This window comes from Panthera onca, chromosome B1 (assembly GCF_046562875.1).
Source record: "Panthera onca isolate mPanOnc1 chromosome B1, mPanOnc1 haplotype 2, whole genome shotgun sequence".
Lineage (NCBI taxonomy): Eukaryota > Metazoa > Chordata > Mammalia > Carnivora > Felidae > Panthera > Panthera onca.
The window spans coordinates 166,230,875-166,257,793 of NC_138342.1; the positions used below are offsets into that span (position 1 = coordinate 166,230,875).

At 35.6% G+C, this 26,919-nt stretch overlaps 1 protein-coding gene across 25 annotated transcripts in view; it reads left to right on the forward strand.

Moving 5' to 3' along the window:
* The window catches only part of PSD3 (pleckstrin and Sec7 domain containing 3), an 812,606-nt gene that overhangs the window by 462,124 nt on the left and 323,563 nt on the right, over nucleotides 1-26,919 (forward strand). For 21 of the 25 annotated variants that reach the window (XR_013555055.2, XR_013555056.2, XR_013555058.2 and 18 more), the window contains one exon: nucleotides 5,831-5,920. Coding sequence is in view for 21 of the 25 variants with exons in the window: in XM_078445466.2 (XP_078301592.2) it covers nucleotides 5,831-5,920 (90 nt within the window). In the remaining 4 variants the exon portion in view is untranslated. Of the gene's footprint in view, nucleotides 1-5,830; nucleotides 5,921-6,998; nucleotides 7,058-26,919 lie in introns of all 25 variants that reach the window. The other 4 variants (XR_013555057.2, XM_078445474.2, XM_078445477.2 and 1 more) reach the window with 1 other exon arrangement.

The window sequence follows — 26,919 nt, forward strand, 5'->3', positions numbered from 1 at the left end:
GAGACAGAGCATAAACGGGGGAGGGTCAGAGAGAGAGGGAGACACAATCTGAAACAGGCTCCAGGCTCTGAGCTTTCAGCACAGAGCCCTATGCGGGGCTCAAACTCATGGACCACAAGATCATGACCTGAGCCGAAGTCGGATGCCAAACCGACTGAGCCACCCAGGTGCCCCCAGCGGGGTTGTTTTTTAATGGGTATAGAGTTTAAGATTTGCTATATGCAATAGTTTTCGAAATCTGTTTTATAGCCATGTGAATATACTTAACACTGCTGAATTTTACACTTAAGTATGGTTATGATGGTAAATTTTTTGCTATGTGATTTTTAGCCACAATAAAGTGCAATGACAAAAATAACTTACTACAAAGCTATAAGAATCAAGAGCGTATTATACTGGCATCCAGTCATACATCCAGATTACAGTAGAATTGAGAATTCATAAGAAAACCCTTATTTTTTTCATGTCTTTAGTTTTAATGTTTCATTTCTTTTTTTTTTCAATATATGAAATTTATTGTCAAATTGGTTTCCATACAACACCCAGTGCTCATCCCAAAAGGTGCCCTCCTCAATACCCATCACCCACCCTCCCCTCCCTCCCACCCCCCATCAACCCTCAGTTTGTTCTCAGTTTTTAACAGTCTCTTATGCTTTGGCTCTCTCCCACTCTAACCTCTTTTTTTTTTTTTTTTTTCCTTCCCCTCCCCCATGGGTTTCTGTTAAGTTTCTCAGGATCCACGTAAGAGTGAAAACATATGGTATCTGTCTTTCTCTGTATGGCTTATTTCACTTAGCATCACACTCTCCAGTTCCATCCACGTTGCTACAAAGGGCCATATTTCATTCTTTCTCATTGCCATGTAGTACTCCATTGTGTATATAAACCACAATTTCTTTATCCATTCATCAGTTGATGGACATTTAGGCTCTTTCCATAATTTGGCTATTGTTGAGAGTGCTGCTATAAACATTGGGGTACAAGTGCCCCTATGCATCAGTACTCCTATATCCCTTGGGTAAATTCCTAGCAGTGCTATTGCTGGGTCATAGGGTAGGTCTATTTTTAATTTTCTGAGGAACCTCCACACTGCTTTCCAGAGAGGCTGCACCAATTTGCATTCCCACCAACAGTGCAAGAGGGTTCCCGTTTCTCCACATCCTCTCCAGCATCCATAGTCTCCTGATTTGTTCATTTTGGCCACTCTGACTGGCGTGAGGTGATATCTGAGTGTGGTTTTGATTTGTATTTCCCTGATGAGGAGCGACGTTGAGCATCTTTTCATGTGCCTGTTGGCCATCCGGATGTCTTCTTTAGAGAAGTGTCTATTCATGCTTTCTGCCCATTTCTTCACTGGGTTATTTGTTTTTCGGGTGTGGAGTTTTGGTGAGCTCTTTATAGATTTTGGATACTAGCCCTTTGTCTGATATGTCATTTGCAAATATCTTTTCCCATTCCGTTGGTTGCCTTTTAGTTTTGTTGGTTGTTTCCTTTTCTATGCAGAAGCTTTTAATCTTCATAAGGTCCCAGTAATTCATTTTTGCTTTTAATTCCCTTGCCTTTGGGGATGTGTCGAGTAAGAGATTGCTACAGCTGAGGTCAGAGAGATCTTTTCCTGCTTTCTCCTCTAGGGTTTTGATGGTTTCCTGTCTCACATTCAGGTCCTTTATCCATTTTGAGTTTATTTTTGTGAATGGTGTGAGAAAGTGGTCTAGTTTCAACCTTCTGCATGTTGCTGTCCAGTTCTCCCAGCACCATTTGTTAAAGAGACTCTTTTTTCCATTGGATGTTGTTTCCTGCTTTGTCAAAGATGAGTTGGCCATACGTTTGTGGGTCTAGTTCTAGGGTTTCTATTCTATTCCATTGGTCTATGTGTCTGTTTTTGTGCCAGTACCATGCTGTCTTGATGATTACAACTTTGTAGTAGAGGCTAAAGTCTGGGATTGTGATGCCTCCTGCTTTGGTCTTCTTCTTCAAAATTACTTTGGCTATTCGAAGAAAACCCTTATTTTTATGGTCAGTTGATTTTCAACAAGGATGCCAAGATCTAAAGGTATAAAAATTTTGGAAAACATAGAGTAAATATTTCTGACCTTGGATTACGTAATAATTTGTTACATTCGACAATAAAAACACAAGTAGTTAAAAAAAAAAAAAAAAAAAAAAAAAAAGAGGTTAGAGTGGGAGAGAGCCAAAGCATAAGAGACTGTTAAAAACTGAGAACAAACTGAGGGTTGATGGGGGGTGGGAGGGAGGGCAGGGTGGGAGGGAGGGCAGGGTGGGTGATGGGTATTGAGGAGGGCACCTTTTGGGATGAGCACTGGGTGTTGTATGGAAACCAATTTGACAGTAAATTTCATATATTAAAAAATAAAAAAAATTAAAAAAATTAAAAAAAAAAAAAACACAAGTAGTAAAAGAAAAAAAAACTGATAAATTGGGTTTCATATAGATCAAAACTTTTTGTGCTTTAGACAACACCATCAAGAAAAGACAACCTACCGAATGGGAGAAAATATTTGCGAAGTATATATCTGATAAGGAGTTTTATATCCAGAATATATAAATAACTCCTACAACTCAACAATAAAGACAAATGACTCAATAACAAAAGGGCAAAGGATTTGAGTAGGGATTTATTCAAAGAATATATACAAATGATCAATATGTGGATGAAAGATGCTGAACATCATTAGTCATTAGGGAATTACAAATCAGAACCACAAGATTGCAATTCATATCTGCTAGAAATTGCTAAAATAAAATGGACAGATAAATGTTGGTAAGGATGTAGAGAAATTGGAACTCACACTTCTAGTGGGGATGTAAACTGGTGTGGCCTGTTTGGAAAAAAAATTCTGATAGTTCTTCAAATGATTAAATGCAGAGTTACCATATGACATAGCAGTCCCACTCCTGAATTAAATACATAGGAGGAATGAAAATATATGTCTATGCAAAAACCTTACACAAATATTTACAGTAACATTGTTGATAATAACCAAAATGTGGAAACAGTCCAAATAGCCATCAGCTTATAAATGGGTACACAAAATTTGGTATATTCATACAATGGAATGTTATTTGCCAATAAAAATAAATATTGATTCATGCTAAAATATGGACATACCTTGAAAACAATATGGTAGATGAAAGAAGCCAGTCAAAAAAAGGCCACACTTTATATGATTCCACTTATGTGAAGTGCTCTTGCATAGGCAAATCCATACAAATAAAAAGATAATTAGTGGTTGCCAGGAGATGAGTATTGGGGATGGGAGGAGAGATATGAGTACTGACTGCTAATGGATATGATTATCTTTTAGGGTGATAAAAGTATTCTGAATTTAGATAATGGTGATGGCTGTACAACTCTATATGTGTATTATGAATCACTGAATTGTATAATTCAAAAGGATGAATATTATGTGAATATCATTTCAGTAAAGCTAGTATTTTAAGAAAGCTTCAGTGAGCTGACACTCCTCCTTCATCATATTAAAAAATTAACTCTCTTTATTTTACTTTTTCTCCTAGTAGTCATAATTGTTTACTTTTCCATAGTTTTTTTTTTTTTTTTTTGTATTTGTGTGTTAATAGGTTTTTATACTTGGGAGACTTTTATTGATTATTGTTTGATATGTATTTTTAACAAAAACTGTATAAACTGAAATGAAAGTTTCATATCTATTTTGATACCTTTGATGACTATAATACTACAAGTATTTAAATATAAATTGTTCTTCAAGAAATTTTTGTTATTAACAATACAAAATTAATAAAAATGATGTTACAAGTATTTGAATTCACATCATATATTAAAGAACATTTTGGTTTTTAACTAATGATTAAATTATGCCCTCTTTTGGTTTGGTTAAAAGCAAAGAATTGGAAACTGTCTGACTTGGAAAAGACATTATTCATTCATTTTCTCAAATCCTCAGAACATAATCAAAAACACCATGTCAAGTCATATCAACATTACTATTAAATATACTTGTTACTTTTTACCTTGTTCTGATATCTTTGATAAAGACTGGGAAGGTTGAGTTATTGTGTTTTTCATATAGTGTTGTGAAACTATTTTTTATTAAAGTTTCTGTGCTTTAAATAAGTTTTAATCAAAACTTAGGGCTAGAGATTTAACTTACTTAAATTATGGAAATATCTACCAAATTCACTGGCAAAACCATTTCTCATTGTTAAAACATTCACTCAGTCTTTCATATGCATTCTGACTATGCCCTCTTTGCTAGTGGAAGAGGCAAGGTTTTTAACAAAAGTTATTTAGCACTTTCACTAAAATTAATTAGATAGGATGGGTTGGACTATTTGTTTCGTGTCTTAAAGTAGAAGAGCAGTTGTGAGACAGGAAGTGGGAAGTGATTACTTTTAAGATACACAGGTGTATATGTTCCCAGGCATATATGTACTTTTGAAGTTAAAGTGTTGTGTACATAAGCTCTTAAACGTATCCTTGGCTTTGTATTCCTTTTAAAATCTTTATTTCCTGGAATATTTTTCCTCAACTTGAAGGCTAATGTTCTACCCCACTCTTAGTCTTTCAAGAAAAATAACCTCGTGGAACATACATTTTATTTGTATGCATATTGTGTACAAGGATATTGATAAGCTGGTACACTTCCTGTTCACTTGGACCACATTTTGGCAAAGACCACACTTTGCCTGTGCCTGTTGTGGATAGATTTCTCTTGGTGTCCAGATTGAACCTCTGAATCCTTCACGACTGGTGGCTCTTACTAGTTGACTAGAGCTGGCATAAGAGACACTTCTCTTTCATACCGCCTTTATTAGTTTCCTCACTCTGACATATTTGTATCTTCTCTTTTTTTGTAGTTTAGATTTCCTAATTACATTTTACTTTTTTTCATTTTGTTTATTAATGTGATTTTTTTGTTATTGAGCTTATCCTTCAATCAGTTTGGAAATGTGTTTGGAAATAATTTTCCACGAGTCTCTTGCATTTCTGTACATTTTGTGAACAGAAGCTTTGATTGCCTTTGTTCCGGTCTACTTTTACACATTTTTTTCTATAGTGAGCAGCTTTGGAATATATAATGACTAGAGAGCAATGCATAAGTTTGTTTATAGCCTTGGATGATACGAGTTGGTTCGTTCCTTTAGAGCAAAAGTGATAGGCTTATTGCCCATTACAGTTATTCAGATTCCCACATCTCAGTGCTCCTTTCCTGTATCACAACCCACCACGTGTGCATATCAACTGTCCCCGCTCAGGTTCTCTGAGAATTGGGACTCTGGAAACTGGAGCAAGAAAATGCTGTCATTTTGGTTACTCCTGTTGCTGTAATAAATGCCTGTGCCTCTGACTCAGGACACTTATTACTTCATCTGGTAATGTGAGATAGTGATAGACTAGTTTGTTAGAGTGAAAGTGGCTAAAATCTCAGATCCTTCACAGTTCTTGACAATATGTAGGAAATACAAATAAGCAAATAAATAGCTACCAGAGTTCAGCTCAGAAATGTCATTTTATCCATGTTTTTCATTAAAAACTAACATATATATCATATGTATAAATGTAGCATAAATTTCTCGGATTTTTTCTTAGGTTAAAGTAAAGGTTTGGCATAATTCTGCTATTTATATTTAATGACTGTTTTGAAAGCATAATAAGCCATCTGTTTCTCATATGCATATAAGTTTGTATTATACGTATGTATGGATATATACACATATATGAGGGGTGTGTATTCATGGTTTGAAAAACCAAATCAGTCTTGCTTTGCTTAATCTTATTTTTAAGAATTCCATGTGTGTCATGATGATGTATTATTTGCCTCTATTCCAGAATATTGGAAAGAAGATGACCTGCCAAGAGTTCATTGCAAACCTCCAAGGGGTAAATGAAGGTGGTGATTTCTCCAAGGATCTATTGAAAGTAAGTATTGAAATATTGGTTTTTAAAATATGCTTATATGTATCTTTCTGCTTGTTTTTAAATATAAAATAGATAGGCTAAGGACCACTTAAGTATTTGGTTTTTGCTTTTGGTTTTGGTGATATTTCTGTTGGGCCTCATCTTTGATGTGTCAGACTGCAAGTACCCTTTAATGAATTAATGCTAAAAGTTCACATTGTAATCAATAATACTGAGATAATAAGTAGATTTGGAATAATTGGTGATTCATAGTGGGAAGTTTTTGATTCATTTGCAAGTGTACTGTCAGAACTTGAGAAAGATCACAAAGGTATATTCACTATGGAAAAGAAAAAAAAACATTTACATGGTACAATGGAAGCAGTTCTGACTGTATTCAGTCCCTAGTTACAGATCCACTTAGGTTGTCTATGGAAATGTAAGTAATTGCAGAATACCTGAATTATTTCTACTTGGCTTTATTATTGGTAACAATCAGCATGCTTTTCCCTATCAGATTTTCAAGGAGACAACAAAATCAGCTTTGGAATTCATAACATTCTATAGCAGTATAGATGAGATATGCATTTGATTAAATACAAAATAGTGATTGATAATAGATGTGAATATTTTAGAAGTTCAGGATAAGATGTGTATGTTCACAGGTTTCTATTTGATTCTAGCGTTCTTTTCTAGAACTTTGTACATATGTAGGCTTTGAATTTGCTAAGGAAACACATGTGAATCATGGTATGATCTTTCTCTCTCAAAAATAAACAATAAAAACAAAGAAATGAGAATTGACAGGAAAAATTTTCACAGTGAACCTTTTAGATTTTATTCGTAGGCTTATGGTAACATGCATGACTGTGGATGAATTATTGGGCAGATTTAGAGCATGTGTGATGGAGCTATCTGAAACCAAATGTAGTTAACATACAGTCCAGTGGCTGCCGTTCACCTTGGATAAACATATGTTCTTTGATTTACTTTGCCAAGAATTTGCTGGATGACTTGTTATAGTTGGGACTATATTGAGATCCTATTTATAAACCTCAGGGGAGAAAACATGTATTATACTCTTTTTTATTTACTGTAGGAAGATGACAGTGAAATAACACCGAAAATGACGGTGGCATTTAGCATGGAAATTGCCAGGTAAAATACTGATTCCCTTTGATAGCAAACCTCAGCCACTCACCCTCCTAAGATGAGGGTTTTCCCTTTCAGTAAGAATCTGGATTTTACTGCAGATTTCAATCAAGAAAAGGTTTTCTTCAAACCATTTTTGTTTCATTTCTCTTTTTGATGTGGCTCTCCTTTTTTCCTTCCCTGCCCTCCTTCTTCTTCCCCCTCCTCCTTTCCCTCCCTTACTGCCTCTGTTTCAATTTATATATGTCTTTTCCTTTCTCTTTTGTTTTTCTTTTTGTCTCTCTTCTTTCTTCTCTCTCATCTCGCTCTCTCAGACTCTCTCCCTCACTGTCTTTGTCAGTGGCTATCTCATGATTCTCTTGAGAGATAAATTAGTAGGTGGAATTCAAGTTAATATTTGAACTTTTGTGGAAAGTGATTATACACATGCCATACAGACAGATAACATACCTATATACAGATAAACAGAAAACACTTGGTATCATCTTACAAGGTTTTGAGTAACCTCCCTTACACCCTCTCTCCAACTTAAAAATTACAGGCATATACAACATTCAGTTTAATTTATTAGGTAACATGAATAGAGTTAAATGGATTGAACTGAGGTTTTCATTGATACATAGTGATATTATTACTTTTAGATTTCTTTGGATCAAAAGTAGCATTTGTTATTTATTTTTATTTATTAATTTAGAGGGAGAGTGAGAAATAGTGTGAGCATGGAAGGGGGCAGAGAGAGGGAGAGAAAGAATCCCAAGCAGGCTCCTTGCTGTCAGCACAGATCCTGATGCAGGGCTTGGTCTCACAAACCTGAGCCAAAATCAAGAGTTGTATGCTTTAACCTACTGAACCACCCAGGCACCCCAGGATCGAGAGTAACAATTTAATTTATGTCTCTTCAGATTTCTTTGGACCAGTAGTAACATTCCAACTATGGTTAGATAGTAGGGAATATTTATTGAAGGCCTACTATGCGTTCAGTGGGGGTTGTGGATTTGGAGAACTAGCTAGAACTAAATGGACTCCTGTCCTCACAAACTACTGAGAAAGATGGATGGTTCTTTTTCCCTTAAATGAATAGTTATTCCATATTAAAATTAAAATATAAACTGTGCTTGTTCTCGACAGAAAGTTATCAAAGAAGATAAACTGATAAACCTTAATGTATTTATTTTTAAAAATTTTTAACATTTATTCATTTTAGAGAGACAGAGTGCCAGCAGGGGTGGGGCAGAAAGGGAGAGGGAGACACAGAATCTGAAGCAGGTTCCAGGTTCTGAGCTGTCAGCAGAGAGCCTGACCAAGGCTCGAACTCACAAGCCGTGAGATCATGACTTGAGCTGAAGTCAGATGTTTAGCCGACTGAGCCACCCAGACACCACAGCCTTGAATGTATTTAAATGTATGAAAAATGAGAAATTTATTTCAAGGCCTTAATTCAGAGACTTAAATTAATATTTTGCTTTAATTTTGCCTTGGACTACGTTAAAGGCATAGATGATACATTGAGCTCTTTTTCACAGTTTACAATTCCACAGCAGTTTCCTTTTTCACTCAAATGATCTAAACAGATAAATGAATGCTTTGTGCAAATAAGAATGTTTCCCTTGCAAGTTGCTTTGAGTATAAATTCTAGATACCTATAGTATAAAGTAGAATAATTTGGATACCAAAAGACAACCAGTGATAAAATATTTAATTTCTTTGAAGTTGAAGTCTGGCCGGGAGGATGTGATATTTGAGATAGGCCTTTGAAATATAGGTACAATTATACTAGTAGACTTATTTTGGTTTTTAGTTAGATTATCATTCTGTTTCACCTTCCACCCCCTTTCTCACCCATATAAACATTAATGTTCTCTGTGGTAAGTACCTCTCCTTATTATTTCACCAAATCAAGACAACACTTCATTTAACAAAATCTGCCAAGCCATCTGTCATGTTTCACGGCTGCCCATCCCAACACTTGGATGTGGTTTGTGCTTAAGCATCCTTAGGACGATGTAGAAAAGAAGGGAAAATGGATATTCTGCTTTTAGTTCTGGCAGAATAAGGCATTCCTAAGATTTTATAATAAGTAATAAAACCTTTAAGTACATGAATAGAGAGGGATGAGAATGTAGAATGTGGGCCAGCTCTGGATTGGAGGCTGAACTTTCTGAGAGACATTATCACGTGGTGACTATGATTATGGACTTGGGAGCTATACTGACTGGGTTCTAATCCCAGCTCCTGCTGAGGGATTATAAGTAAATTCACTGAAACTTAGTCCCTTGATTTCCTCTTCTGTGAAATGGGAGATTTTATTAGTACCCATCTCATCAGTTGTTTTAATAATTGAATGAGTTACTATATAAAGCCTTTAGAGTCCTAACATGTAATAAATGCTATATATGATAGCTATTATATATTTTTATTTAAAATATTATTTTATTTTTTACCAGCTTGAAGTAGACTTGGAAGGGCCTACATCCCTTTCTTCCAGGGTTTGGATCTAAGGTGTTTTTACAACTACTAGGGCTAATTAAGATTAGCTTTAATGCACAAGACCTCTATTGCCCATCCTTTTTTAGCCTAGGCATACACATTCTTTTGCTGTTTCAAAGGGACTGTCTGTGAACTTGACTTTGAGCATTTGCTCCTTTTGTGGTAAGATAATTTTAACTGTCATTTATGGCTTCCTTTCTTTCCAAAGACTTGTTGGTTCCACTTTTGCACTGTTGGTGGGATTGCAGACTGGTGTAGCCACTCTGGAGAACAGAGTATGGAGGTTACTCAAAAACTTAAAAAACAGAACTACCCTACAATCCAGCAATTGTACTACTAGGTATTTACCCAAAGGTTACAAAAATACTGATTCAAAGGGGCACATGCACTCTGATGTTTATAGCAGCATTATCAGTAATAGCCAAACTATGGAGAGAGCCCAAATGTCCATTGCTTGATGAATGAATAAAGAAAATATGGTATATATATATATACAATGGACTATCACTCAGCCATCAAAAAGAAAAAATGAAATCTTGCCATTTACAATGATGTGGATGGAGCTAGAGAGTATTATGCTAAGCAAAATAAGTCAGTCAGAAAAAGACAAATACCATATGATTTCACTCATATGAGGAATTTAAGAAACAAAACAGATGAACGTATGGGAAGGGGGGAAAAAAGAAAAAAAAAGTGAGAGGGAAACAAACCAGACTTTTAAGGATAGAGAACAAACTGAGCGTTGATATAGGGTGTTGGGGGGGGAGGGCCTAAATGGGTGATAGACTTTAAGGAGGGGACTTGTTGTGATGAGCACTAAGTGTTATATGTAACTGATGAATCATGAATTCTGCTCCTGAAACCAATGTTGCACTGTATGTTAACTACCTAGAATTTAAATAAAAAATTAAAAAAAAAAAAGACTTGTTGGTTCTGAAGAATCAAAATTTTCCACAAGAAACATTTGTTCCATAAAGTCTGTGTTAACATTGTGGAGACACTTGAAAATGAACCTTGGTTAATCCTGTATTTTCCTTGCCTTTTTACCTTGTTAACAACAGGTTATTTCTCCTCGACTTTATCTCTCTTGCCACGCTTTTATATCTTATATTTGGCTTGGGTCTTTGAAGCTACAAGGGTGGTGGTCCCGTACCTTCTTACTTAGGACTGTTTGGAGAAAACATAAGAGAGCAGGTGGGCATCTAGCAACCTTTCTTTTTTCCCGCAGAGTTTTAGACACTTCAAATAATTCCCATCTCCATTAATATCCCAGGATTATTTGGGGATCTTTAAAGAGAACAAGAACTAATTTGCTTCCTCAAAGGTTCTTCCAGATTCCAGGACCAGTTTAAGTTTGGTCTTAAACTGTTCTGTAAGTTTTATTTCATCTGAGTTTCCTGTGAATCTCTATTCTTGGCTATAACAGAAAAGCCACATTTTTATCTTCAATCTATTCTGCTTTCCATTTCTAATCCTGTGATAATCCTTCATTTCTCATTATATATGGGGGAAACACAAGAACTTTGGGTGATAGCCACAAGTTATTTAAATATTTAGAAGGAAAGTAGCCATTTCAAAATACATTTACATGAAAGTGGGGACGAAGTAAAAAGAAATGAGGCAGAAGAAGGAGCCAGTGAAAAGCGTCATAGTGGAAGGTCAGTTATTGGGTGCATGATTGCATTTTGGGTAGATCCAGACTGAAGATTTCCACAATGAAACATGAAACCCTAGTTGTTTTCTGTCTCAGCTTTCTTATTGCCACGTACCATTTGATACTCAGATAAAGTTCTTTATATTTTTATCGTTGTCGTAGTTAAGTCTTTAATTTTCTTTTTTTCTTGGGCAGCAAATGAATTCAGTAGGTGCCAATGGGAATTAGGGGAAAAAAATAGCTAGGGGCACCTGGGTGGCTCAGTCGATGAAGCATCCAATTCTTGATTTCGGTTCAGGTTATGATCTCACAGCTTGTGTGAGATTGAACCCTGCGTCTGATAGTGCGGAGCCTGCTTAGGATTCTCTCTTGCCCTCTCTCTCTGCCACTCCCCTGCTCTCAGGCTCTCCCTCTCTCTCAAAACAAATAAACTTTTTTTTTTTAATTTTTTTTTAACGTTTATTTATTTATTTTTTTTGAGACAGAGAGAGACAGAGCATGAACGGGGGAGGGTCAGAGAGAGGGAGACACAGAATCTGAAACAGGCTCCAGGCTCCGAGCTGTCAGCACAGAGCCCGACACGGGGCTTGAACTCACAGACCGTGAGATCATGACCTGAGCCGAAGTTGGCTGCCTAACTGACTGAGCCACCCAGGCGCCCCACAAATAAACTTTTTTTTAAAGAAAAAAACTAGCTAAAAAATCTTCTTTAAGAATTTTTATATCATCTTAATGATGGAGAGGGTAGAATCAACAAGACACCCAAGTCTCTCAACATGATTCTAATATAAGTAAAACACAAAACTGAATACAATTTGTAGAGTGTTTTGAAACATACCTCCTTTGCCTCCTTTTAAGTCTGCTTACATACACAAATAGCTTAATAATAGCTCCAGTTACAAGGCATTGTCACTGGAAATCATTAAAAAGCAAGGTAAATAAATCTTTCTTGGGCAAGTCAATAACACACTATCCTTTCAGGCTATTGCTTGTGATTAGATGTTTGAGTTTAGAGTATTCTTCAGAAATTTAATTTTTCGGGTGGAAATTTTTGCACCTATCTCCTTTCTTGGGAATTTATTAACCTTGAAATTAACTTTCAATCTTTTAAGGGAAGACCAAAAGTTTTCATTCTCTCAGGTGTGTAGTTAACGTGCAGTGTGCACGTGTGTGTGTAAAGATTGTGGGGGTAGGGGGGAATGCCAGTTAAATTGATAGAATGTAAATCAGTATACCTAGCTTAGTGGAATTCATGTGCTTCATTTCATTAATGGAATGGTAAATAACATAATGAATTAAATTATTACATATTGTATTGGTCAGAATCCCAATAAAAGTTGTTGTTCAGATGTGTTTGTTTTCCCTTAGCTTTCACAAAAGACAGAATTTAGGTGAGGTTCTTTTAAAAGAAGTTTCTGAGGATATACAGGTTACCTATGTCCAATCCTTAATTTATGTAGTTGGCTGAAAGTATTATGTTTTGTTCTAAATGTCGTTTTCTTATTTGGTATTCTTAGGGAAGAATAATTTGTGACAATGATGGAGAAATTAGCCAGGAGGGTTGCGTTTAAACAGAGGTTTAAAGGTTAGCAAAAAAAAGGTTTGCGAAGAAAAATACATCATGTTTTATTTTCAAGTTTTTATTTAAATTCCAGTTAACATACAGTGTAACATTAATTTCAGGTGTAGAGTCTAGTGATTCATCACTTATATACAATACCCAGTGCTCATCACAAGTGCCCTCCTTAATGCTTATCATCCATTTAAACCAGTCCCCCTGCCCACCTCCCCTCCAATAATCCTTAGTTTGTTCTCTATTATTAAGAGTCTGTTTCCTGGTTTGCCTCTCTCTCATTCTCTCTGTCTCTCTTTTTTACCCCTCCCCCCCATGTTCACCTGTTTTGTTTCTTAAATTCCACATTTGAGTGAAATCATATGATATTTGTCTTTCTCTGGCTGACTTATTTTGCTTAGCATGATACTCTCTAGATCCATCCATGTCATTGCAAATGGCAAGATATCATTGTTTTATGGCTGAGTAATTTTCCATTATGTATACATACACACGCACACACACACATATGCATACACACACAAATACACATCACATTGTTATCCATTCATCAGTCAATGCACATTTGGGCTCTTTCCATAATTTGGCTATTGTTGGTAATGCATGTATACATTTGAATTAGTGTTTTTGTATTTTTGGGGTAAATACTCAGCATGATTACTGGATCATAGCATAGTTCTAATTTAACTTTTTGAGGAACTTCCATACTATTTTCCACAGTGGCTGCACCAATTTGCATTCTTACCAACAGTATAAGAGGGTTCCCCTTTCCCTGCATCCTTGCATCATTTCTTATTTCCTGTATTATTAATTTTAGCCATTCTGACAGGTGCAAGGTGGTATCTCATCGTGGTTTTGATTTCTGTTTCCCTGATGATGAGTGATATTGAACATCTTTTCATGTTTCTGTTAGTCATCTGTATGTCTTTTTTGGAAAAGTGTCTATTCATGTCTTCCATCCATTTCTTCACTGGATGATTTGTTTTTTAGGTGTTAAGTTTGATCAGTTCTTTGTAGCTTTCTGATACTAACCCTTTATCTGATATGTCATTTGCAAAGATCTTCTCCCATTGTGTAGGTTGCCTTTTAATTTTGTTGATTGTTTGCTTTGCTGTGCATAAGCTTTTCATCTTAATGAAGTCCCAATAGTTCATTTTTGCTTTTGTTTCCCTTGACTAGGAAATATAAAATTATATCGTGAAGGTTCAAAACCATAAGGCTTTGCAATGACTAACAGTTGTATTTAAGGGTAAACAAACAATATCAATCAGCCATTAGACATAGCGGTGATTTTTTTATAATCTCAAACCCCAAAAAGTACCTGTTTTACACAGTGTGACATCAAGAGCTGTAAGGAATTTTCTTAAAAAGAGAGAGAACAAAACCAGCCCACTTCACTTCCAGAATTCTGTTTATCTGTCTAATTTGACCCTTTCAGCAGGGAGAAGATTAAAAATTTAATACTGAAAATTGCCCTACTTTTCTTTATCCCAAAAAGCTGGCCTTACGCAACATCCTGTACCCCGACTACATAAGCCATTCTTGCTCCCTACTCTTTAATCTTTACTTCCAGTGTTATCACTGAGGACAAATATAACTAGAGAAATCTGAACAAAGTCAGGTCTTATTAATGTCAGTACTCTGGTTGTGATATTTTACTATAGTTTTGCAAATGTTACCATTGGAGGGAACTAGGTAAAAGGCACAAAAAATCTATTATTTCTTACAACTACATGCAGATCTATAATTATGTCAGTAAAACTTTCAATAAAGAAAAGGCCCACTTTAAAAAAAAAAAAAGAAGAAAAGGCAAATGGGCCTGTTCTCTCCATTCAGAGATTTTGGCATCATATAAATTAGCTTAGTGAAATTTTACTACTCCTGTCTTTCTTTTAAAGTACCAATATCATGATCAGGAGCTTAGACATAACAGCAGCAGCATTAAAAATGGTGGTATATTAAGAAAAAGGCAATGGGAATTAATTTCAAGTGTTGAAAACTGGAAAGTCGCATAAATCTATTTTTAAAAACATTATTATTACTCCGGATACTGTAGAGAACTATTGGAAAGATGTGAGAGTAGAAATGGAAAAGATGGTGAAGAAATGATCTGTCCATGAGAGAAGGAACAGTGGCTTGGATGTGGGTAGTGACAGTATTGAGAAAAACACATTCACTATTGAATTATTTTTAGTTTGTTATTAGAATTTCTGTTGCTAAATTTCCCCTGAATTGCCCCTCTGCCCTCTTCTACATCACCTGCATTCTAAATTGTGTGGAATGGAAGAGCAATAAAAGGGAGAAAAACCCTAATTGTTTCTTCTGAGTTAATGTTTAATCTGTTAGGCCAAATGTGCTGGTAGATCTTGTGGCTCTGTGAAGTGAATAGCATCAGATTTGGAAAAAGCAAGCCCAACATTTTACCTTGGCCAGGAAATTAACTTTTATCAGTTTCCTTGTGTATAACATGGATAATAATACTTTCCTCCAAGAGTGATGATGAGGATTAAATAAGATGATGTGTGTTCACTCCCTCTCTCTCTGCCCCTCTCCCTCCCTCCCTCTCTGTGTCTCTCAAAATAAACATTTTTTTTAAAAAGGGGCACCTGGGTGGCTCAGTCGGTTAAATGTTTAACTCTTGATTTCGGTTCAGGTCATGATCTCACGGTGTGTGGGATTGGGTGATTGGGCCCTGTTGACTGTGCGTAGCCTGATTGAGATTCTCCCTCTGTCTGCTGCTCTCCCACTCACGTGCACTCTATCTTTCTCTCAAAATAAATAAATAAACATTAAAAAAAAATGATGTATGTTGAGTGGCTACTAGCATTGTGTCATTCAAGTGTTCATAAATGTTAGCTTCTTTGTTTTTTTCTGTTGCTCTAGTTTTTGTAACTAGGTTGTGAAGGTCACTGGGCTTTGAGCCTATCTTAATGCTGCCAGTGGTGGACTGGTGGTGGACCTTTGGTGTGATCATTTTACCTCTTTGTACCTTAGTTTCTTCATTTGTAAAATAAGCAAAGTTAGGCCACGTCCATAACGTCTGTCACCGTCACTTGCCACCTGGACCAGAATTTCTTGCTCTGTTTTTCTGTTGTGCCCTTATCTTTTCAGCTAAATATTCATGATAAAGAAGCTGGAAAAATTCCATAGATGATCTTTAAGGTACATTTCAATCCAAGTATTGGAAGCATTCTTAACATAATTTTTTCTTCATAAATTCAAATCATATCTCTCAAGTTTTAACTTTTAAATATTATATTTACTGGTTTAGACAAAGAAGTATGTTCTTAATAGTCACAGTTCAGATTTAAATCCAGGAAAATTACCTTTGTGGTAGCAGCATTGTCAAAGGATTAATCCTAAAGAATTCTATTAGAGGAAGAAGCAGGCTGCAGTCTGGAAAAAAGTCTAAACTTGTTATAAATGAAAAGCCTGAAGTGAATTCTCAAAAATACTTGATCTGAGTTATATTCGGAGTATGTAGTTGAAAATAGGAACTTATGGGTGGTATTTAAGTGTAGCTAAAAAAAGAGCATCAACTGTTGCCTAGAGTAGGTGATTTCTCTCAGAGAGAAGGTCATGGAAACCTGGTAGCAACAGTATCTATGGAGGAAAAGGGCTTGGATGCTTATCCTGGTATAGGCAGGAGAGCTTTTAAAGAGAAAAACTATGTTAGCAAGCTTTTTTAAGAGAAAAGCTTTAAAGGTTCTTGTTTAAAATATGGAATATTGCTTTTTTCAGTAAAATGAATCAAGCTGAGTTGTGATGAAAGGTTCGTGGTGTGTTTCTGCTTCTGCTTTCCCCATGGAGATCTTGAAGCATGTTTTGCTTCTAGTCGTGTGCTCGTCATGAACAGAATAATGATGCTGCCTTTCATATGGTTCAGACCTTGAATGAAAAGTGGTGACTATAATGATGATAATACTTTGAAGTAGCTGAAAATCCACAAATCATGTTCATGCTTTTAAATATATATATGTGTGTATATATATATATATATATATATATATATATATATATATATGTGTGTGTGTGTGTGTGGGTGTGTATATGTGTGTATATATATGTGTGTGTGTGTATATATATATATATCTCAAAAAGAAGTCTGGTAGAACACTTAACAGAACAGATGCTACTTAAAAAGTACAAACAGATTTTTAACAAAAAAGAAAAAGAAAGAAAGGCAAAAAGTTGGAGTAGGGGAGGTGGTAATCATTAAGAGTACTTTAGTGTAATATTAATGAATCCCAGAGAGATTCTATTTTTAATTTGATCTTGAAGAAGTGCTATATAATTTCATATTCAGCTGTATCTATGGAAATTCGATTGTGTGTTTGGAGATTTTTAAAAATATCATAACATAACCCATCTAGGTTGCTGCTCCTTTCACTGACATATGACCATGTGATATTAATGAGTGTAATGGGTCACACTGTGAATTTAAACCATCCTCCTTTTGCTTATGGTACACCACGTGGGGATGGGTTCCTTAGGAGTGATGTGCTTTTTTTTTTTTTTAAACAGGTTTTCAATATTGTGGTAAACAAACTATCAGTAAATACTGTATTCTAAACACAGTGTTTACCTATCCATTAAGGTATGGTGAAACAAATTTTAATTTAAAAGCATTTTTAGCTGTATAATACAAAATGCCATAAATGAAAACAATTTTTTGTGGTTGTATTAATGCTTTGCTTTAAGGTCAGTTCTCTGATAAAGACGGAAAGTTGAAAGCACATAAAAAGTTAAAATAAAAACTCTGAACAGCCACAATAAATGGGTGTTATAGCGTCTGTGTAACACACCTTAAAATTTTACTCAGACCCTCATTTGTGGCCTATTTTTAATAATAACCACAATTTTTACTTCAAAATTTTGGCCTAATCTCCTTCTTTGGTATATCCTAAGCAAATGGCCATGCAGACACAAGTGAATACCAATATGTAAACAACTGCTGAAAACTATGGACTGGCTGGGCCCCTGCCATTGATCATCTCTGAGCCAGCTCTCCACTGACAAAGTAATAGCCACATTCAATTGATTTTTCTAAAACAAAGTTAATGAAACACACGTGTTTAGGTTGTTATTTTTTAGTTGATATTATTTTGAACAAATATTATCCTAGTTAGCCATAAATTAGAAGGATGGAGTTGAAGGGAGTGCTGTTATCTATATGGACATTAGCAAGAAGTGATTTGATAATGAGGTGAAGAGAAAATGAAACCTTAAAAAGCACTGGTTCTCCAATTGGAGCAGCTGGAGTTGTTTTGACAAAGGACAGGCAAATCCCTGTAGTCAAAACAGCTTCTCAGAGAATGGCTCTATTACATAGCACATCAGAGTAATGGATGCACTTAATGAGTCATCAGAAATGTTGCATTATGCTTATTTAGTTTAAGGAGAGAGTGTGAAATGGATTTGGAAAGATTGCCAACAAAACTATTTTATAAAGATTTTGGTATCAGAAATTAGCTTCAATTAGAAAATCCACTATTGTAGAATAATTAATATCTCTACTCATTTTTGGACTTCATTCCAAAATGTGTTGGGTTTTTTTGCTGTTAATTTAAAGTTTTATGTTTATTTTAGTCGTTTTAACATTTATTCTTCCCTCAAACTTTTCATAGATAGCAGCATAGTTGTTGTGTTGTAACATTGCTTTCTCAGAAACACTAGGAAACAACATTTTCCCGTATTTCACAAGGGAGTGTTTCCTGGATGATGTAGGTACACAAACCTTCCCCTTGCCACTATATATTCCTGTAGTTCTCCCTCATCTCAGCTACCTGTTGAAAATTCTGATACTTTCAGATAAATGAACTACTGTGTTCATTTCTACATACTGCCATTTGAAGACCACTGAGGGAAGTCAGTACCTAATCCTGAGGCAAGTCATTTCATCATTGCTTAATTCTAGAAGCAGTGAGAAGCACTTATTCCTTTTTTTTTTAATTTTTTTTAACGTTTATTTATTTTTGAGACAGAGAGAGACAGAGCATGAACAGGGAAGGGGCAGAGAGAGAGGGAGACACAGAATCCGAAACAGGCTCCAGGCTCTGAGCTGTCAGCACAGGGCCCGGCGCGGGGCTCGAACTCACGGACTGTGAGATCATGACCTGAGCCGAAGTCGGACACTTAACCGACTGAGCCACCCAGGCATCCCGCACTTATTCCTTAAGAATGCAACATAAATAAGTGGTTTCCTCTTTTTCTTTCAATTTTTTTTTCACCTCTAGGAACAGAAATCAAAGACAAATTTGTGTACCTAAAATATTACATTAAAGAATTGTTCGCATTTCAGGTTGTTTGTCATATGTTGTAGACTTAGGCAAAAAAAAGACATATTTGAAAAATTATGGATTTTGAGACTATCTGAATCTTGATTAGATGATATGGCTTGTTGCTTGTGTATGACATTCTCTGTGATGCTTTTTTTAAAATTTGAGTGTAGGTGACACACAATGTTACATTAATTTCAGGTGTTCAATTTAGCGATTGATAAATTTATACATTATGCTATGTTCACCACAAGTATAGCTACCATCTGATCCAGTACATTGGTATTACAGTATAGTTGACTTTATTCCTTATGCTCTGCTTTTTATTCCTGTGACTTATTCTGTAACTGGAAGCCTGTATCTCCCACTCCCCTTCACCCATTTTTCCCAACCCTCCACCCTCCTCCCCTCTTTTTTTCTTTGTATTTAGAGTTCTGATTCTGCTTTTTGTTCATTTTTAAAATTTTTAATTCCAGTTTAGTTAACATACACAGTGGTATATTAGTTTTAGGCATGCAATATAGTGATTCAACAGTTCCATATATTAGTGCTCATCAAGATAAGTATACTCTTAATCCCCTTCACCTAACTTATCCATGCCCCATCTACCCCCCACTCTGGTAATCATCTGATGTTCTCTATAGTTAAGAGTCTGTTTTTTGGTTTGTATCTCCCCTGCCCTTTGTTCATTTGTTTTGTTTCTTAAATTCTACATATGAGTGAAATTGTATGGTATTTGTCTTTCTCTTACTAGCTCATTTCGCTTAGCAGAATACCATTAAAACTATCCATGTTGTATCAAATGGCATGATCTCATCATTTTTTATGGCTGTGTAATATTCCAGTGTGTGTATATGTATATGTATATATGTATATATATGTAATGTACATATATACACATATGCACATTACATACATACACACATATTTATATGTATATGTATGTCATGTATATATATGTGTGTGTGTGTGTGTGTATGTGTGTCATTTCCCTTATCCATTTTCCCTGACCCTATTGTTAAGGATAAAGACTGTGTCTTGTTGGTCACAGTATCTCTTGTACCTAGTGTAATTCCAAGAAAAATCAGATATTTAACAGATACTTGCCGTTTTATGTAAAAGCGCAGTGATTTCTGACCATGGTTAGGCTTTGTGACCATCATGTGAACAACTTGATATTATATGGAGAATTGTGAATGTGTGTGAGTATGTACATAATTCCATCTTTTTTTGAGAGAGAGAAGGTGAGAGAGAGAGAGAGTGAGAGTGTGAGGGGATCCATAGTTTTAATCAGATTGTCAGAAGGATCTTGGTTCTCCCAAATATTGAGAGCCTATAGACCTAAGACCCTCCTAGATTAGAGACTTATAATACCTTGTTGTTTTAATTTAAATAACCACACCAATTATTTAGGAGAAAGAGTTTTTCTTTCCCCAAAGCATATTGTTCATTCATTAAGGTCCTGCTATGGGCCAGTCTCTGTGCTAGATTCTGGGGTATAGCCCCTAAATAAGACAGACACAGGTTATGCCCTCATGGGGCTCAGAATTTGGTGGGGAAAACAAATATTGGACCTATGATTATACAGGTTATAAAATGTTTTACTTTGAATTATACACTAATTGTGTTTAGGTATAAAAGGCATACTTAGTAGATTTGCTGTGAATGGCAAAAGTCCAAAACTGGATTAAGATGAAGTTTGATAGGATTCATGAGTTTCTGCTTTGGTAAAGACTGTGCTAAATATATCGGGGAAAGCAGAAACTAGTGAGAAATGCATCCTTCCCTGAAGGAATTTTTAATATAGTATGGTGGTTCTCAACTCTGGCTGTCCATTAAAATCATTTGAGGTGAGAGGAGAAAAAATAGGCAACTAACATATTCTCACTCAGATAGAAACCATTAAAATGGTATAGACTCTTTGAACTTTCTTATAAAACTAACATACACTTACCAGCAATGATCCGGCAATTCAAGATAAATGAAAGCCTAGCTCACAAAAATATTTGTAGCAGCCTTATTCATAATAGCCCTGAACTGGAAACAACCCAAATGTCTATCAACAGGTGAATGGATAAACGGTGGTATACAATGTGGTATTCAGTAAGAAGGAATGGTCTACCAATTCACACATCATGAGTGAAAGACACTTTACAAACAAACATATGCAATGCATGGTTATATGATATATGAAGTTCTGCTATAAGCAGAACTAATCTATGGTGGATTAAAAAAATCAAAAAAGTATTTTACTCTTGGGATGTGAGGGTAGGAATGTCCTAGGAATGGGCATACAGGAACTTTCTGTGGTGAGGTTAATATTAAATGTTGGGGAAAATGTCATTTGTGGGGCTGTAAACAAAATCAAGATGTCTTCTCTCAGCCCTCCCTCCTCCCTCTCTTCATACGCATTTCTGAAAGCTCCTCAGATGATTCTGATGTCCATTGAGATAGGAAAGATTATTGAGTAGGATAAAGTACAAAAGAAAAAATACTACTTTTCTATTGCTCTTGTAACAAATTACCACAAACTCAGCAGCTTAAAGCAACACAGATTGATTTTTACTGTTTTGTAGGTCACAGGTTTGAGTTGACCTGAATTTTTCTGCTCCAGGTCTCACAAAACCAAGTCAAGATATAGGCAAACTTCTCTTTCTGAAAGCTCTGAAGGTGAATCCCCTTCCAAGCTCATTCAGGCCTTTGGCAGAAATCAATTCCATGTGGTTGTAGGACTGAGGTCCTCATTTCCTCGTTGGCAATTGGCTAATGGTCATTCTCAGCTTTTAGAGGTCATCTACATTCCCCGGCTTCTGATCCTCTTTCTTCATCTTCAAACCCAGCACTGATGGCTCAAGTCCTTCTCACTCTTCATATCTCTGACCTCTCTTCTGCTTCATCTCTCCTCTGTACTTCTTTTTTGGCACATCTCCAAAGTGATTGTTCTTCTTTCCTCTTATGTTCTGAAGGGATCATGAAATTAAATTGGGCCCACCCATATAATCCAAAATAATCTTCCTGTGTTAAGGCAGCTGGTTAGTAACTTTAATTCTATCTGCCAAGTTCCTTCCCAGCAGTACAGAGGTGGGTTATTGATTAACTAGGGATAAGAATCTTGGGGAGGAAGGACCAGCATGGTTAGAATTCTTCCTACAGTAGAGAGTTACATATAATATGCTGTGGATTTTCAGAATAAACAGAAATGACTTCCAACTGGGGAGCACTTGGAAACCTCCTTTAAGGAGGTAGCATTTAGTTGTCACTTAAAAGGCAGTTCTTATGGAGTCTGTGGAGCTAGAATAGGAGATGGAACTCTGGATGGGGGTAATAGTTTAAGTGCCAGGGTGGAGAAAGGAAAGGTGACAATGTGTGATGCATTTATCCCATGAATGCATGCCATGTGTATTAGTTATTATTTACACTGAGCTATTTAAGCCACTGTAGCATAAAGTCAGATTTTTTTAGATTAATGTAGAAGAATAGCAGGAATGTCAAAAAGTTACACATTTAATGTGTAGAAGTATTTTTAAATGGACTGGCCAATTTTGTAATGTGACTCTGTATCAATTTTTCTTCAGCTGTTAGAACCAAGTAGAATTACATATCAAAGTCTGAAAACTTACTTACATATTTCTAAATTTTACATAACTCTAAATCTGCTTATGAAAACCTGGGGAATACGGCCTTCCATAAAAGTATCCCACTCTCCTTTGTATTTCCCCACAATACTGAACTTTTGACCATTTTTAGAGGACTTTGTACCCTGCTATGGGGGTGGATGATAAAACATCAGTACAATTGCAGCTGCTGTGGAGAGATGCTGTGTTTCTGTGGCATCTCTATAAAAACTACAGCTGTTGTCCACTGTTGTTTTTTTTTTTTCCGAGTAATTTCACATAAAGGAAAAATCCTTTTTATAAGCATTAATTACTTTGTACCACTTATCTTTCTTTTACCTAATTTATTTATAAGCTTTTTAAAAAGATTGTGTATACATTTTCATTTTGAAACACATGCATCTATATGAAAAGTCTTAGAATACTTCCTGCCAGCCTTTTAAAAATACAAAAGATGTAACTGCCTATGGTCATTTTTATTTAGCCTTCTGTTTTTTTTAATTTTTTTTAATGTTTATTTATTTCTGAGACAGAGAGAGACAGAGCATGAGTGGGGGAGGAGCAGAGAGAGAGAGGGAGACACAGAATCCAAAGCAGGCTCCAGGCTCTGAGCTGTCAGCACAGAGCCTGACACGGGGCTTGAACTCACAAACCATGAGATCATGGCCTGAGCTGACGTCGGTCACTCAACTGACTGAGCCACCCAGGCGCCCCTTATTTAGCCTTCTAAAAAATGTGGATATAAAAGCTAGAACAATAAAACCAGTACCACCTGCTCTTTAAACTTCTAGTGCATACTAAGCATTCCAGAGTCTTTCCAGACTTTTCTTCTTAGGTTTTACCAGCGTCTGTTTTCTTTCCTTGTCTTCCCCACTTCCACCCAAACCTGAAGCCGTACTCATGAGGGTTGGAGTCCTGCTAAAGGAAACCCATCCTTCTTCTGTGTCATTTCTTACTGGTTTTGAGAGAAGAAATAGCTTTTTCTTGGAATTGCTTTCTGCATTCTGAGTAAATAGTATAGAAGACATTCATGCAGTAGTTAATGTAGCTACTTAGTACCTGCAAAGAAAGCACTGCTTTCTTCACCATGATGCCATCTTTTTCTTGTCATCATCCCCTCAGGAAATCTGCTGGTATTTTGATTAAAACTTCATGCTTTCCAGACACCTGGGTGGTTGGTTCAATCAGTTAAGCATCTGACATCAGGTCAGGTCATGTGTTCAAGCCCCTCATCAGGTGAGCTTGAGCCTCACTATGGGTGAGCACAAGCCCCACTTTGGGGGATGCTTGAGCCCCACTTCTCTCTCACACACACACCCCTTGCCCCTCCTGGGGTTCTTTCTCTCCCTCTCCCTCTCTGCCCCCTTGCTTACTTGCGCCCTCTCTCATAAATAAATAAACAAACAAATAAATAAATAAATCCTTCATGCTTTCATATTCAAAAATACTGGGAACTCTTTCTGATTTCATCTTTTCCCCATTCATTTTCCCACTTTTATATGCTAAGGTATATTTTCTGATCACTCTGAGAGATTGCACTTGTTTTCAATTGTTTCTTTGTCTTCATATCTCCACAATGCTACTGACTCTGAAAACATATTTTTTTGCCTGTCTACTATATCAGTTACATATTTTATTTTTAAATAGGGGAAATTGAATTAAAAGTACATGAAACCAAACTTTTAGTAACTCTTCTAGGTAACTTCTTCAAGCTCTTATGTTCTTATATTTTCCTTGTTTATAATATTGTTAATTAATTTTTAAAAGTAAAAATGCTTTTAATTAATTTCTCCAGTGCTGTTAACCTCCAGTAAGTAGTGTTAGTACTTCTGCAGGTACTCACGTGAATTTTGATGAAAAGACCAAATTCTGATTTATAGTGTGTTACACATTATTATTATTAAGAAATAGAGAATTATTTGGCAATATTTGCATTTAAGAAGCTGTTTTTAACATTAAAAAGATTGATAGGTTTTTAACCTTCACATTATTTCCTATGAAGCCCACTATCAAAGGAGGCTATCAGCTAGTAATTTTGAAACTATTACTTCATATTTTTACTAGAATTAAACAAATAAGCAAATTATAGATATTAAGGGCCAGGTTTTCTATAGGAGAAAATCATTACAAATTAGGAAAAGGGGTAAAGTTAAAATAAACCCTTTGGTGCTAGATTGGAATTGGAGTTATCAATAGGAATTTATAGTTTTTAATGTATAGACACAGAAATGTAGCTGGGTGTGTATATGCTAGGTTAGTATACAGTTATTTACTAGTTCTGCCTGTTGAGAGGATCCAAAAGTAGTGACCTTACTAGCATCCAGTCTTTGGTTTCTAAGTATCATTCACCAATAAAGGGAACCACGGTTTCTTGGAGAGGTGTTTGATTCTAGACCTGAGGCAGGGAAAATACAAGAGGAGCCTAGAACATCTTGTGCCAGAAAGTTATGGAAGTGCTCAACAAAGAGGGGGCATGCCAAAAGGATAACTGGGCCAATGTGGAGAAGCTTCCAAGGTCAAAGCTAGAACAATTTGAGCAGAAAATGATAGTATTGGATTATACCCCATAGACCAAAATAAATATCCATTGAAAAATAAATAAATGGTGGAGAATGGACAGCTCTTTTTTACAGAAGAATTTTAATACTTGTAATAGCAAAGAGGTAAATAGAAGCTTACAATTAGGCATATACCACAGTAATATTTGCATACAAGATCCACATATAGATAGTAACATAAGTGGGTGAAAGTTTGAGGAAAAACAGGATACTTGCATAGTCTCAAAGTATTTCCCCCAAGAGAGTAATTACAAAAATAGTAACTTTACATTGCAGACCCCTAGGACTTACCAAATGCTCATGGTTAGTATCACCAGTGATAAGACATATGGATGTCATAAAGCCTCTAATATGACTCATTAATGACACTACTTCACTTCTATAGTATTTTCTCCCAAATGCCTAACTTCAGTGTAAACATGAGAAAACATCAAGCAAACTCAAACTGAGGAATATTCCATGAAAAGCCAGTCCTCTTCAGAAGTGTCAAGGTCATGAAAGAATGAAGAACTATCACAGATTAGAGGAAACCAACAAAACACAACTACCAAGTGGATTGTATGATCCTGGGATAGGATCCTAGAATAGGGTAGTGGAAAACTGGTGAAATTCAAATAAGGTCTGTAGTTTAGTTAATAATACCATACCAATGTTAATGTCCTGGTTTTGATAATTATTGTTTTAGGGTATACAGAAACTCTCTGTACTATTTGTACAACTTTTTTATAAGAACATTAATTGCAGCATTGTTTACAATAGCAAGAAATTGAAAATAATACAGATGTCCACTGGTAAAGGATTAGGTAAATTATGTCATATTCATATAGTTAATATAGTTTTAATAACTATAGTTATTAAATAGTAATTATATAGTTGCTATATAATTTTAATAACTATAGTTATTTATATAGTTTTAATAACTAAAGAACCACACAGCATTATGTGTACTGATATGTATGTCATGGTGAAGGGTTTAGAGTGTACAGTTTCATTCCAGCTGCCTAGTTTCTCATGCCCTCTTCAATATGTAAAACTGATTGGGACACATTATATGTGTACATATAATAATAGTATGTACCTATGGATTGGCTATGAATATTAAATATGAAAATCCGTGTGAAGCACTGGATAATACTTAGCACATAATATGGATAAAGTATTAAGTACTTTATTATTTTCTAGAACTAAACGGAGGAATAAAACCCAAAATAACATTAAGTTTCAAGCGATGCCATCTGTTAAAAGAAAATCATATGTATGAATCTTAGAGATAAGGTACTAATGTAATGTGTTAATGGTGATACTGTTGGGAGAGGTTGACAAATTAGGGAACTTCTACTTCCTAAGTTAAACATTCAAAAATATTTTCCATAAAGTATGCAGTTAGGCAAGTATATATAGCAGCTTTTAAAAGAAGCCCACTGTCAATAATTATTAAATAGAAATTATTAAATAAGCATAATTATTAATAGAAATGAAAACTGTAAGGCTGAAGTTGGGTAGTCATTCCAGGCAAGTATCCAAGATCCTATGACTTGTGTTCTGTGATAGTGGAAAGTACAAGAGGTTCGATTTTGCTGTTGGCCATGTAAAACTAGTTGATATCTAATTCCCTGCTACATGGTTCTTAACTTAAAAAATGAAGAACTTAATGGCTCTCGCTGATTATTCCAGACTGTGAAAAGTTACTGTAAGGATGGATGT